Below are 18,268 nucleotides of genomic sequence, written 5' to 3' on the forward strand. Positions count from 1 at the left end.
GAGCTAGAGGAACTGGGGGTGTAGGTGGACTAAGGCTGACTGGCCTGGCTACTGAACAAGCAATTGATTTTACATTTATATCTGCTTCTCACATCCACTGGTATAATACTCATGGGTCTTCAGTTAGTCCTTGAGCCAATGGGAAAGAGGAAGACTGGTTGTTTAATTGAAAGTGACAGACAAGCAAATAATTTTTATACCCAGAAAAACTTAGAGAGCTCCAGAACATAGCTTTAGTCCCACAATGCATAATCCATTAGAAAGTCAATAATGACTGCTTAATAATAATTTCATTGATTACAATATTCTGGTAATGGTCTATCTAAGGGTAAAAAAACATAGATATTATAGAACCATAATACCCTTTAGACTTATTTTTATGGTTTATTTTTTCCTTCTGATGGGACAGTTTAAACTTTAATTATGCTTTGATTTGAAACTCTTTGAGGGCAAGCACCACATCTTACTTACCATCTTTAATAACCGGCACAGTAACTGGCACTTAAGAAGCAATGGCTACTATTCAAATACTAGGTGCTAGATAATGTACTAAAACTTACCTTATACATATTGCCTCCTTTAATCCTTACAATAGCATTAAGGGATAATTATTATTAGTTATTATTACTTAATTTTACTGAGGAGGAAACTAAGGCTTGGAGAGGTTAAGTAACTTTCCCCAGTAATTTGCACAACTGGTAAACTGGCCGGACTGGGATTTGAACCAAGGCTGTCTGGCAATCAGAGTTCATGCTCTTAAACATAAAATTACATTGCAACCACCATTCCCCAGAATTGTCTCTCTTCCTACAATAGTTGAACTATGAAATGAAAAGAAACCACAGAAAGGAACAGAAGGATCTGATTGTTAAGGAAGGATATATTAAATTTCTTTAGCAGCTCTTCAATGTGCCAAAGGGCCATTCCTACTTATTGAATTAGGTCTATTATCTATTTTAGATCCTACGTATTTGACTTAGAACTTTATACTTGAGCAATTAGGAGGATACTCTGTGTATTTAGTAATCTTTCCATGATTATGAAATAATGACACTCATGTTCACAGGTGGCTTGGCAAAGCATAAAGTGGGCATGGAAGGAACATTCTGTAAAATGATTCTGTTCACATCAGTAGCAGTTTTTTCACTCTTTATTGGGGCTACCGGGTGCAATAAATGAGGATGGGGAATGACAGCTATAGAAAGCAAAGAATTAACACTAAATTCTTTGTGAAGGTAAGCAAATATGAATGACACAAGACATCTAAAGGGACAATTACGGTGTGGAGGGACTGTAAAGAGTAAGTTATTTTGACTGGCACAGAGGCTTAAGAAAGGTAATAAGGATGCTCATGATGAAGTACAAAGGACTGATGAAAATGTAGGAAATATCGAGACTGGATTCGTTCAGATAGAGGGTTAGCTATGAGGACACTGACTCATACTGAAGGAGAATTTGAACATGAAGTTTTCTAAAAAGGCTGAGGTACACATTTTGAATGATAAAAAGAAATAGAGATTTGACATTTGTTTTGAACTTTCAATGGGAGGTTGGATAAAATAACATGTATTTGAGAATAGTGATGGAATATGATGTTTTCAAGTTGACCCAAAACCATACTGTCAAAGTTTATGGGGAAAACTTCAATATCCATAGGACCCAAGGAAATATTTATGTCAAAGCCACAGAAAAGAAATGTGATTTGATACCAAATGGCACTGTTCATACGCAATTCATCTCACAGCTCATCAGGCTTATTATGTGGAAATTTGAAGTGTTTGGGAGGTTTTGTATGGTATAAAATAAATGACTTTTTCACTACAACAAAGTTTTGGTTCACACTATTTTCTTAGAAAAGAGTGTTAGACTGAGAAGTTTATTACTCAATTTGGTTGTCACTTTTACTACCCATCTTTGCTCTTGGACCACTTGTGGTGCTCCCAAAAATCAAACACAGCCTCAAAGGATGACAGTTTATGCCACTGAGAATATTCAAATGGGTACAACTCATTCTCTAAAATTAAGTTCAAAAGAGTTCTAAAGATGTTTGGGGTCAGCGTCAACAATACAGAATTACATACAGAGGATAATTAAGTAACTGATTTCAAGGAAACATCAGCACTCATTTAAATGAGTCAGTTTCAGTAATTTTGTAAAACAACAACAAAACAGTCCTATCACTTTCTATCTGCACCATGTACTCTGCAGTGTTTCTCCTCCCTTTGTTTTTTTTAACATGCACTTTTGGTTTTAGAAATTGAGACAGTAGGATTTCTGCTTCTGGTATGTGGAGTAGGTATACTGTTCCCTATTCCCTCCATTAAGAACAATGAAAAACTCTGGACATTGTACATAAACAAATATAGGAAAACTCTGGGAAGTAGACTGAAGAAGCCAAGGACCAAGTAACAAGATGGTGGTAAATTTCTCAGGTTTTATTTTTGTGTCATATATCCCAGACTAGGAGTTGAAAAAGTGGGCATCCCCTAAAATGCCAGCCAGTGCAGACAACAAAAGCCCCAACAAAAGCCTACTCTCTCTAGCCAAAGAACCAGGAAAAAAGGGCATCCAAGCAAGACAGAAAACTTTCAGATTGCTCTACTACAGCCAAACAACATGGAAAGAACTGTGGTCCCATCTCAACAATGCCAGCAAAGGCCAAGTGGGAAGCTGATACTTCTACCCTTATAGGGATTTAACAAGGCACAACACTCCTGCTGGGGTGGTGTCAGAGAAGGCCAAGTAAGGTGTCACTGCATTCATCCCCACTGGCCAGCAGTAAACCACTCCTCACCCAGTGGTGTTAATGGAGACCACATAAGGAGCACGAACTTACACTCTGACCCAGGAGTAATGAGGCACTCCTCTACCTTCCCATTAGGGTGGTTAGAGGAGGTCTTAGTAGAGAGTCAGGATTTTCTCCATCACCCAGTTATAATGAGGCTACTCCCACTGAGGTATCAGTGGGGCCATCTGGGAGCTGGAACTTCAATCCCCACCTAGCAATAACAAGGAGACTTTGCCTCAAGTGTCACTGGATGCTAAATGGAAAAATTGGACTTGTACCTCCACTTGGCCAAAATGAGGTGCTCCACCATTCCCCAAATGGAGTGGTGTCAGAGAAGGTCAGCTGCAACAGATGGTTAAATACAATCCAGAGTTTTATAACATATTATGAAAATGTCTAGGTTTTAATCATACCAAGAACAAGGAAGATCTCAAACAATGAAAAAAAGACCACCAATAGAGGCCAACATTGAGAAGACAGAAATTAGAATTACCTGACAAAGATTTTTAAGACAACAATTAAAAAAGTGCTTCAATGACCAATTACACAAATGCTTGAAAAAAACTACAAAATAGAAAATTCTGAAGAAATATAATGTCTTAGATAAGAAACAGAAGATGTAAAGAAGAAACAAATAGAAATTTTAGAGCTGGAAAATACAATAACTGAAAAGCTCTGTGAGTAGACTTAACATCAGAATGTAGAGAACAGAGGAAAGAAACAATAACCTGAAAGATAAGACAGTAGAAATTATCTAATCTGTAACGGAGAGAAAACACATTGAAAAAAAACCAAACAGTCTCAGAGACTCTGTTCAAAAGTTCCAACAGTAATATCAAAAAAGAGGAGAAAGAAAGTGGAGCTGAAAAATTAAAAGAAGAAATAATGGCTGAAAAATTCTGAAATTTGGCAAATCTTATAGATTTAAGAAGCAGAGAGAATACCACACAGGGTAAACCCAAAGAAATCCATGCACAAACACATGATAATCAAACTTGTGAAAACTAAAGACAAAGGAGAAATCTTAAAAGCAGCTGGAGAAAAATGACGTCTTACCTATAGAGGAAAAACAATTTGAATGACAGTGGATATCTCAACCCAGTGGTGGCCCAGTGGTTGAGAGTCCGCCTGCCGATGCAGGGGACACGGGTTTGTGCCTGGTCCGGGAAGATCCCACATGTCGCGGAGTGGCTGTGCCTGTGAGCCATGGCCGCTGAGCCTGCGCGTCCAGAGCCTGCGCTCCGCAATGGGAGAGGCCACAACAGTGAGAGGCCCTTGTACCGCAAAAAAAACAACAAAAAAACCCCATGGAGGACAGAGGAAGTGACACAATATTTTTCAAGTGCTGAAGGAAAAGAATTGTCACCCCAACGTCCTATACTTGTCAAAATATTCTTCAGTAATTAAAGAGAAATTGAAACATTCTCAGATGAAGGAAAATGAAGAGTATCTGTCACCACTAGACTTATCCTAAAATAATAGCTAAAGGAATTTCTCTAAATCAAAAGAAAATGATAAAAGAAGAAAATTTGGAACATTAGGAAAGGAGAAAGAACATGGCAAGCAAATATATGGGTAAAAAAAAAAAAGCTCTCTTTTTCCTCTTGAATTTTCAAAATTATGTTTGATGATTGAAGTAAAATTATGTTACTGTCTGAGGTGATTCTAAATGTATATACACTGAGGAGGGTGAAGGGACATAAAAGAAGGTAAGGTTTCTATACTTCAGTTGAACTGCTAAGTGATGATGCTAGTAGATTCTTATAAGTTATGTATATGTAATGCAATACCAGGAACAATAACTAAAAAAGCTACACAAAAAGATATACTAGAAACACTGTAGATAAATCAAAATTAAATTCTAAAAAGAATTCAAACACCTCAGAAGAAGCAGGAAAAAGAAATTAGAGAAGCAAAAAAAGAGACAAACAGAAAAAAAGAACTTAAATTAAGACCTAAACCTTAATGTGTCAAATTAAATTAAATGCATAGAGATTAAATACACAAATTAAAAGACAGATCTTGGTAGGCTGGATTAAAGAACATTATTCAACTATATGCAGACTATAAGAAGTCACTTCAACTATAACGAGCTAGGCAGGTAGATATTAAAAGAATCAAAAATAAATATCATGCAAATATGAATTAAAGGAAATGATAGGTGGCTACATTAATACTAGATAAAGTAGATTTCAGAGCAAAGAAAATGTACTAGGAATAAAGAGGAATTTTATAGGATGAAGAAGAGTCAATCCACCAAGAAGACATAGCAATCCTAAATGTATACACAACAAACAACAAAGGTGCAAATGTGTAAAGCAAAATTGATAGAACTAAGAAAAAAATAGACAAGTTCGTTATTGTTATAGTTGGAGATTTCAACACCCTTCTCTAAACAACTGATAGAAGAACTAGACTGAAAATTAGCAAGAAAAAGAAGAATTCAACAATACCATCAACCCACCAGATCTAATTATCACTTACAGAACATTCTATCTGACAGCAGCAGGATACACATTCTCTTCAAGTTCCTACAGAATATTTACTAAGACTATATCCTGATTTGGAAAACAAATCTCAACAAATTTTAAAGAACTGAAATCACACAGAATGTGTTCTCCAGCCACAATAAATCAAACTAGGAATGAATGATAGAAAAATAAAAGGAAAATATTCAAACACTTGGGAGCTAAACAATGTAGTTCTAAATAATTCATGGATCAGAGAGGAAGTCTCAAGGGAAATAAAACAATACATTGAACTGAATGTAAATGCAAATTTGCAAAATACAGCTAAAGTAGTGCATATACTAGAAAAGAAGACACCTCAAATCAGTAATTAAGATACTACCTCAATAGCTTAGAAAAATAGGAGTCAAATAAACCAAAAGCAAGGGAAGGTAGGAAATAATAAAAAAGTTCAGAAATTGATGAAACAAAATGAATTACAGATAAAATGAATAAAACAAAGAGCTGGTTCTTTGAAAAGATCAATAAAATTGACATACTTCTAGCAAGACTGAAAAAGAAAAAGAAAGACACAAATTACCAAAATCAAGAGTGAAGGGGATATCAATAAAGGCCCTGCAGACATCATAAGGATAATAAGGTATAATACTACAAATAACTCTACATAAGTAAATTTGACAACTCATATGAAATGATTCATTTCCTCAAAAAACACAAACTACTATAACTCACACAATATGAACTAGGTAATTTGAATAGTCCTGAAACTATCAAGGTTGGATATAATTTAAAAACTTCCAGGAAAAAAACCTCTGGGCCCAGATGGTTACACTGGAGAATTCTATCAAACGTTTAAATAAGAGTCAACAGTAATTCTGCACATACATACTTTTCCAGATAATAGATGAGGCAGAAAAGCTTCTCAATTTGTGAATAAAACCACATAAGGACAGTACAAAAAAAAAAAAAAAGAGAAAGAAAGAAAGAAAAAGAAAATTACAGACTAATATCCTTTAGAATACTGATGCTAAAGTCCTTAACAAAATATTGGCAAATAGCATTCAGCAATATATAAAAAGAAACATCAATGGCTGAGTGGGGGTTACTTGAATAATACAAAGCTTTTTCAATATTTGAAAATCAACCAATGCAATGCCTTGTATTAATGGGCTACAGAAGAAAAATCATGTGATCATATCAAACGAAGCAGAATAATGTTGTCTTGAAGATAAGAGTGTATTTATGTCAAGCACCTTAGTACAATGCCTAATATGTATTGTAGATACTGTTTTATGATTATGACAACCAAACTGTTAAGCTTTATTTTTTTCCTCTTGTGGTGTTTGTATTCAGCTAGGGCAATTTTGATGCCAAAAATCTATGTTCTCCCATTTGGACATTAGAGGACACACTTTTACAAATACATGAAAGGGAGCTCTGAAGCTTGAAGGAGAGGGGGTAGGAAGTTGCTGTTTCTCTTGCCCTAGGGACTTGGTGACAGTGCATTCTGCTGGCACAGTGCAGTATTGGGGGAGGGGATTCAAATTATTTGCTGATCTTAAATTTTTTAGAGCCAAATACTGGTAATATACTCCAGTGCTTCAAATGACAGATAAAAAAGTGAGGCAATAGGGCCTTTCCCTTCAGTGCATATGCCTTAGGATGGCAGCTGGCTGATATGTGCAGGCAGTCATTTGTGGCTTAGTGTATCTCTATAAGCAAATTTTTCTGTGATTAAATGTCAACTTATAAAACATAGCTCTGGAATTGGAAATTATTAATCAAAATGAATAAAACAACAGAGGATCCATAATAGAAAAAATGGTGAAATTAGAGCTAAATCTACACATTCCACCTACAGTTTGTTGTGTGATGATGCTGACTTTTACATTCCTGAAATAAAATGAAAAGGAAGATGTTAGCACTAACAATAAAAGTTTGACAATTACTTATTTTGCCCTTAAGATTTCTAGGAACCTAAAGGTAGTGGAGTAAGTCAGATAAAAATCAAGTGTCAAGAAATGGCACCTTATCATTTTGACATCCTCTATTTGGCAGCAATCCTTGATCATCTGCCAGTTGTCATGTGGTTTAGGTCTTCAAATTACATACTCAGTCACGGGCATTTTCATTACAATGGATTAATTTCACATTTTATTTTTGCTTTTATATTTCTTCTGAAATGAAGATAGTATAAATGTTATTGAGTTAGTTCCATTTTCTGAAGTCGAATAGTCATTTGTGTTAAGGAACACCTATGTTAAGAATTGATGAAGTAAGTAGTTTTAATCTGCCACTGTTTTCTATTGCTTTGATCTGTGGCAAGATTTTTTTTTTCCTCTTACTTAATAGCCATTTGATAGACACTCTTTGGGTTTGCACTTTTATTAAGGAAATAATTTAGAGTCAGTCTGGATAAGAACAATCTCCTGATTTTATGACAGTAATGTCCCACACTACTGGAGATAGCTATATTGTTGCACTGGTATTAGGAGATAAAATAATGTGCTTTGTGAATTAAAGAATTAATGTTGTATTAAGTACGAAAATCCAATACAAAAGTGACTGTGAAACTAAACAATATTCAGCTGTCGTTCTTGCTGTAAGTTAGGGAAGAATTTTCCATTCACATTTCTACAACTTCCTACCTGAACTATTTTTTAGAACAAATTTAATTACATAATAGGAATAGATTAAGTTTTAAAAATACCTATGAATTAAATAATACTAAAATCAACTGATTAAAATATATCATCCTGGCTGTTTAGATCAACAAAAGGAATATTTGAAATGGATCATTAAATACAGAAAATTATTTCATTGATTTTTTTCAAAAGCTTCTTCCTGATTTAGCCACTAAGTGCATGGAACTGCCTCTGAAGGATCCCATTTTCGTGAAATTTTTGACTTCCTACTGGCCATGTACTCTTGCTTTGGCAATTAATTCTTGTTTAGCAAGCAAGTCTTTATATATTTTCAGCCTTCTCTCTCTTATATAAATAATTTCCAATTATAGGGAGATTTGAATCCAATTGGATGTATTCATTCTTATTTCTCTAGTATAGCAAAAGGCATGGCTTCATGGGCACACTGGAAAAGGTAACACAGTCATCAATCAATAAGCTTTGTTTTAAAAAGAGTACATTTAGTTCATCTGAATAACAGTTCTGATACTGGTAAACCCAAAAGAAGTGCAATATGAAAGTCTCAAGACTAGATTTGAACCCTTAGCTTACAATTCCTGTAATTGTTCTTTGGAATGTTCTATATATTTTAACTTGTATAACCCCAAACAGTGCATTTTTATCCTATTCTAGAACAATGACATATCTATTCCATAAAGACCATGCTGAGGCTAGTGTGGTAGAGACAGAGCATGTATTTGTTAGGGAGGGAAATTAGTGTCTGTCTTAATATAGACACTAAATATAAGCATCAAAAATTTCAATGAGCCTTCAATACGCGTTTGATAGATGCCTAAAAATGTCATCAATAGTTGATCCTTAATCACAGAAGTCCCCTAAGATATAATTTTCATCTACTTACTTTATTCCTAATCCTTCCTAACCTGGAGTGATATTTATGACAGTGGGTATGTTCACCTCTCAGGCAACTGGTGTGATTGGAACTGTTGCTTAAAACTCCCTTTTCAACCTAAGGGTGAAATTAAGGTGTGGATACTTACTATTCACACAAATATTCAGTTCCAGATTATTTCTGAATACCGAAACTCAAAGGAAAGTGGAGTTGCATTATCATTGATCTAGAGAGTCAAAGTTCTGCTAGGGTTAGAGGTTCTTTTTCATTTGGACACATTTGGTGTTTTCCCACAGTTCCGCTTTCCTTTTTAAACTTATGTCCCTTGAAAAAAGTGGCTTTTGGTCAAAAGAAAAACTCAATATATTTGTCTAAGAAATGTCTCTCTGGGGGCAACAGATAGTGCTAAAAGTTTTGTTTATTTGTTTTTGATAATTAAAAAATCTGTAATTGTATGACTTCATCAATCTACCCTTTCACTGACTCACTTCTCATTTTGGGGGCAAAGCTCACTGATAGCAAATGCATTTGACTGCTATTTATTTCTTCTTGAAGTCCAGCAGCCTCAGTAGAAGTGACACCAACATGAGTGAGGGTAATAGGAAGAGGATGGTTGAGGGAAGCAAGGAGAATCTCAACCTACCAACTGACTCAAAAAGATCTCTTTTCCTAATGTTTATAAAAATGTTTGGAGTTCAAAATGACTCTATATGCAGGATTCCGGACGCGCAGGCTCAGCGGCCATGGCTCACGGGCCCAGCCGCTCCACAGCATGTGGGATCTTCCCAGACTGGGTCACGAACCCGTGTCCCCTGCATTGGCAGGCGGACTCTCAACCACTGTGCCACCAGGAAAGCCCTCCAGTCTGTTTTTGAGTTTCAGTGATGACCCAGTCTACCAGAAGAAAAATTTACTGCAACCAGTGCAAAATTTCCTCCTATCAGAGGAGAAAAATGAGGCTTGGGAAAGAGAATCAGAAAAGAGGGAGCCAGGATTGTGCTTGGCATTACTCACAGTAATACAGAATATTGGTTTTGTTTGCTTATGAACTGATGAAGTCGAGGCATTACTCCTGGGCATTCTTCACTGTTAATAACGCATATTGCTTTAGGAGGGAAAAAATACAAAGCCTCAGGTGAAACTTACACTACTTGACCTATTTCTTTCTGTACAAAAAGAGAGTTTAGCTACAGCATTGATATTCACTAAAGTTTAAAATGCATTTTTTTAGAATTTCAATATTACTTAAACTAGAGCAGATATGCTTGACTTTTATGTTATTGATGGAAATAGGAAACATTTCTATTTCCTGTCTCTTATCTATCATATGTTAAGGTTTACCCAGTTGATTTTCATATCTGCTTCATCCACACCTTGACTTGCTCTCTTATAGCCTCAGGATTTGTTCTACTTGTTGCCATTCCTATGTTTTCTAATATTTAAATCTTCACCTATCTTTCTTGTTTATTCCAGACCTTCCTCTATTTCTGTGTAAGTGAGTTACATCCGCCTTCCGCCCCTGCCCCACCTCCCGTCCCCTGTCTTTGATATAAGGGATTCCAACAGCAATAATGTCCATTCTCAGTTAAATATAAAAGCCAATAATTGTAGTTACATTTATTTCAGCTGTACATGTATAGAGTACTGATAGCAATATTTGTTTTTAAAGGCAGTAATTTTGGAGAAAATTACTTTTCAATGACTACAACTTAAAGATTATATATTTTAGATAAGATTTTTTATAGCATAATAAAATGATTTTATTTAAATTACTAAATGTATAGCTTGATTTTTCTTAAGTTGATTTTCTTTTAAACATCTACTTATTTAAAAATGACATAAATTTATTCTTATCCTGTGAAAAATTCTACAACAGACTGATTTTTGTTACCAAGTGAAAAATCAATCCCAGTAGTAGTTTGACTCAGTTGTTTTAAACACAAATGATGGTGTGGTTGTATAGTCAATAGCAAAACAATTTAAGATTTTCAAAAGATATTTTAGACTTGATCTTTCTATATATGTATAAAAAGAAACAGTAAAATGCATTATACTAAGAAACATGACAAATGGCAAAATTATAATAAGGAATGAATATTAATAAATTAAAAAAAAATTTAATACGTCATATGGTCTGAAAAAGCAAAACTTTCGATTTGGGGGCCTGTGAAAGAAAGAATTAAAAGAACATAAAAATGATCAAACCCCACATAATTTCTTTTAGTTTCTGCTAATGAGTTCCTGGGCATGCCTCAGAGATGACGAGCATCTGGAAATCCTGAAGCTCTTAATGGCTGAGCTTGCAATGGCTGGCATTGTAGACGTGAGAAAATCATGGGCAAGTTCAGCATAAGGGGCATGTCTGTGAGCCAAGACTAAATTAGCTACATTTTTATACCTTTTTCTTCAACTATGTACATCCTGATGTTGACCCTTGATACCCACCTTTATTATTCTAACTACCAAGTCATTATGCACTTAACCTAGAATAACAGACACTTGAGGAGGGAAGGGTCACTAATGCTGAAAGAGACCTTTGAATGTCTAGTCTTTACATATTAAAGAATTTTCAGATTTAATATCACTGGAATTTTAAAGTTTCTTGGTTACTCTTTCAAGAAGAGAAATGTTTTAAGTTTCATTAGTTTTAATATGTCACTTCAGCCTTTTTGCTGCAATGTTTTCCTGCTCCAGCATTTTAACATACCCTTACAGGTATTGTCCTTCAATTTAAAATCTTCTCAGGGATATTAAAGCTTTTTAAGACTCTCAATACTTTTAACAGAGTTTGTCATTTCAGATTTAGAGAAAAACAGCCTTGTCATCCTTATGGAGAATGCTACCAAATCAGAGTACAATGTCTGACTTTAAAATGAAAATGGTTTTCGTTTATATTTTACATTATGACCTTCATACTATATTCGGTTACATTTAGGAGAGTCATCTAAAATATTTAGTCACCCATGTGATCTTGGCAAGTAACCTAACCTCAACTCCAAGTCTCTAACTGAGAAAGTCTAAATTCAGTTTCTTCTTTCATTAAAGTGGACAAAAATAATAGTGTTTACCTCATATGATTGTTGTGAAGATAAGACGAACAAATACATGAAAGAATTTAGCACAATGCCTGATACAGGGTAGTATTTAATGCATGGTACCTCATAGTTCTTACAATGGTGACTGTGACTTAATCCAATAGACTGAAGCAATAAAAGCAATGATGTGATACGACTCTAAAATGCAGATACTCCTTCTGAGCACTTTTGTTAAAAACTAAAGTTTTTAACAGCAATTCTCAAAGTGCTCAAGCAGTACTGTCTGGAATTTGAGGGTGTGAGGGTGGATTTACCTTACTGTGACATGCTCTTCTAGCAGTGATTCCCAGACTTTTTGAATTAATGGACACCAGAATTTGAGATTTTGGAGACTGACATAGCACGGGAAAATTTAAAAACTACCTCCTACTATTATGCTACTGAAAAAAGAGGCTAGGATTTAACACCCTCAACACTTTGCCATATATTAGCCACTCTCAGGTACATAGAACAATGATGGTGGACACAGGAGCAAAATTCTTTCTGATAGATGAACACATTTTGTTTATGTTATATATCTAAACCTCTGGATCCACAGGTTGGAGGGTACCCATATTTGTTCTCCTGTAATGCTTGGAGTACTGCTAGGCATAGCCATAGGTATTACCAATATTAGTTCAAAAGATACAACAACTAGAACAGAGAGCCACAAGTTCAATCATAGTCTTTCTAAAATGGATTTCCCACGGAATCTCTGCAGCATCACAGTACTTTCTGATCACAGTAGTATCACAGTACTAGAACTACACAGTAGTATTATCCTAGTAGTAGCATCATAGTAGTATCCCTTGGCATAGAGATAAGATTTAAAAAATCTTCGGCAGAGACTTTGAGAAGCAGACTCAAATGGGGTACTGACTAAGACTTCTTCACCACTTATTATCCTTGATTCCGCATTCCATTTGTAGTTTAATTTCTGATTTTTCATTCTCATCCTATCTAGCCTAATGACTACTTACTTCAGGACAATGGCAAAACCAACACTGACTTAAAAAAAAATTGATTGTAGAATAAAATATAAACTCAAAGAATAATAGTACAACGTTCACCCCTATTTTGGTAAATCCAGCAGCCCAGGCTAATAATCCATTACCATTTTAATTTCCTTAGGTTGATTCTCACTAGAATTTTAACTTGATATCCTCAATTAATATATAATAAAAAACTAAAATTGAATATTTAAAGCATTCTTTATTCTCTTTACTCTGTGACGTAATAGGTAAACATATCCATTATTACGTTCTAAAGTCTCAGATTTTAGGCAAAAGTGTTATAACGTAGGGTAGTCAGAAAATGCTTATGATAGTAGGAAGAAGCTATAAGTGAGTTTACACATGAAAGACATGGTAAAATTTTAAATACATATTACATTATTTCACATTTGACAAGACGTATAAAAGGCTACTGAAATTTTCAGATAGATTAAACAATTATTTTAGCCGTTAACAAGAATAACTAGCTCACAAATGTTTAATCAATACAGAATTGCATGGGGTTCTCAAAGCAAGTAGAGAAGCAAGCAAATGATCATCATGATTTGTACTGATGATATGATTAAACATAATATTATGGACTTTGAAAATAGATTTTATGTAAAATGGATGCATGAATGGATAATGTAAATACCTGTTAATTCCATTTAGAGTAATAAATGAATAAAGCTTTTCCTTTTATGGGAAAATTATAGTAGCCCTTTGCAACTAAGTATGTGATTACGGTTCTCTCCTTGGTTAGGTTATGTAAGGGTCCCTTGGCTCTGATAGGTACTCCTTCAATTTCCTACCATCACATTCACAATCTCCTCTTTTTTCATAAAGAAGCAGATTTCCCTACTTCCCTGAGATTTCCAACTTCCTCTTCACCAATCGCTTCTCATCAGCCTTTAAATGTAATCATCTTAAATATTCCTTCTGTCTTCCTCATGTCCCCTTCCAGATTCTACCGTAATTCTCTTTCCTTTTAAAAGGAAACTCCTTTCTTGAGTTTTTTTTAAAGTTTCTCTATTTCTTAATGTAGGTTCCTATGGATTCTGCCCCGTCAGTTAAGTAAATTACTTTTTGTCGCTAAAGCCAAGGAGCCTTTACTCACTTACCTTGCTTGATTTTTTTTTGCACCATGTGATACTGTTGACCTTTCCCTCCTTTAAACATTTTTTTCTACTTGATTTCTAAGGTGCCACTTTTCCTTGTTTTTCCTTCTACAGTTTTTTAGTGGTCATTGGAGTTGAAAGCACATCTGTTCTATTCCAATAGATTAGTCAAGGCCAATCATATAATTCCATTCATCTTGCTAGGGGTGAGAAGTCCTTAGCTGTTTTGGATCAATGAGATGTAAAAAGAGGCTTGTGGGGGGATTTAGGGAAAAAAGGTTTTGCTTGTAAGAGACAGCTATGGGAAACTTGGTTCTCTCTCCTGATGGATTGGAAGGAGGAAGCTTGTTATCTTCAGTTGCCATAGGTAGCCATCTGATAATTATGAAAGGAACCAAGTTTAGGATAAAGCCAACAATATGAATGGAAAAGTGGAGAGGGAAAAAAAAACTAAGTATTTAAAATTATCTAACTGAAGACTAATCAGAGCCTAGATCTTGTCTACTTCTTATGTTAGCTAAATATTTTAGTGTTCAAGCCTGGAATTTTCTATAACTTGTGGTAGAAAGAAACTTATTGACAAAATCGATGGTCATTTCTTCTCTGTTCTTGTTTCTAAGGACATGCCTTAAACGTTGGTGTTCTGTGGAGTTCTGTGTCGTCTATCTGTCTCACTCACGACTCAATTATGACTTATGTTTTAATTGCTAAATTTGTATCGCCAGCTAAGATTTCTCTCCTGAATGTCAGAAAACTATATCTAAATATCCACTAAAAATTTCCACTCAGATTTCCTAAAGGTACCTCAAATCTACATCTTAAAATTTAAACTTCCCTCCCCTCCTCCACTTACACCTATTACTCTTTTGCTTTCCCATCTCAGTGAATGGCACATCATGACTCATACAAATTAGAAACCTGGGGATTAGTCTTGGAACTCTTAGCTGTCTCTTAGGCCCTATGTCCAGTCAATCAGAAGATCACGTTGGCTCTACCTTTTAAGAATATAGTGGATCTTTGCATTTTCTCTCTACCACCCGTTGCTTCCATCTACTCTCCCTTGGATTACAAGAGAAGCTTTGTAACTCATTCCATGGCCTCTAGTTTTTCTGCTCCCCAATTCATTCTCTGAAAAGCTGTCAGAGTGCTCTTTAGACAAAAATTTAATGATGTCTCTTCCCTGTTTAAAACACTTCTTCCCATTTCTTTCAGGATAAAGCCCAGCATAATCTGGTTTATGCTTATCCTCCTAGCTTTCTTTTAAGCCACTCTTCTCTCTTAACTTTCTTTAATTTCTTTACTAAACTTGTGTCCTCTCCAGGTGCTCTCCTAACCATCTTCACAGGAGTATATCTGCAGTGCTGGATATTGCTCAATAGGCAGATTAATAACGTGTATAACACCTGCAAATCAGAATATTAACAATTATTTGGGGTAAAATAATTTGATATTTAATATATCCTTTTAAAAAAGCACTGAAGGGCTTCCCTGGTGGTGCAGCGGTTGAGAGTCCGCCTGCCGGTTCAGGGGACGCGGGTTTGTGCCCCGGTCCAGGAAGATCCCACATGCCGCGGAGCGGCTGGACCCGTGAGCCATGGCCGCTGAGCCTGCGTGTCCGGAGCCTGTGCTCCGCAGCAGGAGAGGCCACAACAGTGAGAGGCCCGCGTACAGCAAAACAAACAAACAAACATACAGAAAAAACACTGAAGTATTTATCAAGGGAAAAAATCACCACTTATGTTACAAAGAAAGTATGGGATTATGTAGTGTATATGTTATGAAGCACAGTTATAAAATGAACATTTATGAGCTTAAGAACTAGAGTGTAAGAATCACAATTCAGCTTAAGAAACAGAACAGTACTAAAACTAATATTAGCTTCCTCCCTGATTCTACCCCCAGCCTCCCCTTTAGAGATAACCATAATCTTAAAGTTATATTAACCATTCCCTTATAAAAAGTTTTTTCTCACTCATATACTTATGCCTAAATAATATATTTTTAGTTTTGCTTGTTTTTGAGATTTATAAATATGGAACTCTTGATGTGTGCCATCTTCTGAAACTTGTTTTTCACTCAAACTATGCTTCTAAAGTTTATACACATTATCCTAATTATAGCTAACAAATGTTCATTGCTGTAAAGTATTCCCTTGTGTGAATATTTTTTATCACATTTCTTGTGATAGACATTTAGGCTTAATCAGTATTCTACCATTGTACATGTTGGTATCTTGAATGACATACACAAGAGTTCTTCTAGGATATCTTAGGAGGCCAATTATTGGAATGTTGGGTATATGCATATTCAGCTTTAAAAGAGAATTTGTTGCCAGTGTGATTGTGATTTATACTCCCACAAGAAGTATAGAGATTACATTGCTCTTATACTTGCAGAGAATTTATATTTTCATACTTCTTAATTTTTGTAAGTCCAGTAGGTATAAAATAGCATTTTTTCTGTATTTCCCTGATTGATAAAAAGGTTCAGTTTTATTTTAATGTTAATTTACTCTCCTGATGCCCTTGTATTTTACCATACTTTTGGTACTGTGTTATATGACTTTTCATATTGATTTGTAGGAGTTTTAAAAAATATATTCTGGAATATAAATCTCTTGTCCCTCATATATGTTGCAATTATCTTCTCGGTTATAGCTTTCTTTTTGCTCCCTTTATGGTGATTTAACATGACGTATTACAATTACCTACTCATCACTGAACCTACCTCACCAGACTAATAGGTACTAGAGGTAAGACACCATACCATATTTTATTCATTTTTGTTCCCTAACATCTAGCAAGTACTCAACACATAGTAGTGCTGCTTAGCACATACAGTTGCTCACTAAGTGTCTGATGAATGAATGACAGGATGAATGAGTTGCTATGACTTTAGAAATGGTGAATCAATTTTTTGTGGTCAAATTTCATTTTATGCAAATTGGCTACACCATACTGCTGAATCCAACAGAGTCAGAAAGTATACATTACACAATTTCCGGTAGTTGCACTTCACAGGTGGGTGTCAGACACAAATAAGAGGTGACAGATCTTCAGATAGGTGGCAGGATGTCGTTTATAAAAATTCATTACCAGCTCTGAGCATTTGGCAATGTTCACTTTTCATTCTTTTCAATGCACTTACAGTTAACCAGACTCCCTATTGTGGGATAGTATTTAGCCTAAATTTATCACAAAGTTAGAAATGATGTTAAGATACAAGATATGGATTACATATTACAATGGATATGCAAGATTCATGGTTTGTGTCATTAATTTGAAATTGGTTACCTTTTTAGTAATGGTGTCCGGAGGTACATCCCGCCTCCCAAGAGGATAAGGATTCCACTGGCCACTAGGAGATACATCTTCTTGTCCATTGTCTAAAATGTTGCTTTGCTGGGACGGGGTCTATTGCAAAAATGGTATGGCATTCTTTAGTGATGTAATAGAAGTTTATCATAGTTTTCTGAAAAGAGTCCCTCATGATTATGGTAAAATTAATTTTGTTTAATCACAGAAAAACATATATCCTAAACTGGAGGTATTATTATATACTATTTACGTGGTAAGAACTGTAAATTAATAGCTTTTTGGAAGCAGTGAGAAATTCAATTAAAATAACCATCTTATAGTTATTTACTGAATTTTAAAGAGAAGTTTAAATTTACAGTACTGGAATAAAAATAATCATTATAAAATTAACCAATTGTTAAAAACTACAACATTTAAAAGTTGCTTCATTTGTTTCTTTAGTGTGATCTTACCACTTGGAATATAAACTGAAACCATATAATACATAGTATGTAACTTCCAATATTCCAAACCATAACCTAAAACAAATTTTATAAGGCTGTATTGATTCGGGGAGAATGTGTCTTGCACTAATCCAAAATGGTATTAACACTAGCATAGTGCTAGATTCATGGCACTATGACATTATCTACAGATCGCTTAGAGGAAAGATTAACACATCAAAAAATATTGTGCTGTTAGAATTTCAGTGTAAATAAATCATAATTGTTTTGATTCCAAATTGATTTATATAGACCATTTATGCATTAAAGTTTACACTCTTCATATATATTTTATTTTTGGCTGATTTACTGCTTATTATTTTTAACAAATAATAATACTCCTGTATTTATTGTTATTACTACTAGATATTTTGGGAGGCTTCCGTAGTCTGACCTGAGTAACAGAAAATAATCATACATCATCAGAAAGATGGCATCCCGTGTTGGGATACAGTAATGGGATATTTTTCCTGTCGAAGCCGATTAACTTTT

At 34.9% G+C, this 18,268-nt stretch overlaps 1 protein-coding gene across 1 annotated transcript in view; it reads right to left on the minus strand.

The window, feature by feature from the left end:
* The window catches only part of LRRC7 (leucine rich repeat containing 7), a 497,118-nt gene that overhangs the window by 55,786 nt on the left and 423,064 nt on the right, over positions 1 to 18,268 (minus strand). Inside the window, exon 23 of the mRNA XM_033865102.2 lies at positions 17,271 to 17,390. Within this exon, the coding sequence (XP_033720993.2) occupies positions 17,271 to 17,390 (120 nt within the window). The remainder of the gene's footprint in view (positions 1 to 17,270; positions 17,391 to 18,268) is intronic.

Source organism: Tursiops truncatus, chromosome 1 (genome assembly GCF_011762595.2).
Source record: "Tursiops truncatus isolate mTurTru1 chromosome 1, mTurTru1.mat.Y, whole genome shotgun sequence".
Taxonomy (NCBI): Eukaryota; Metazoa; Chordata; class Mammalia; order Artiodactyla; family Delphinidae; genus Tursiops; species Tursiops truncatus.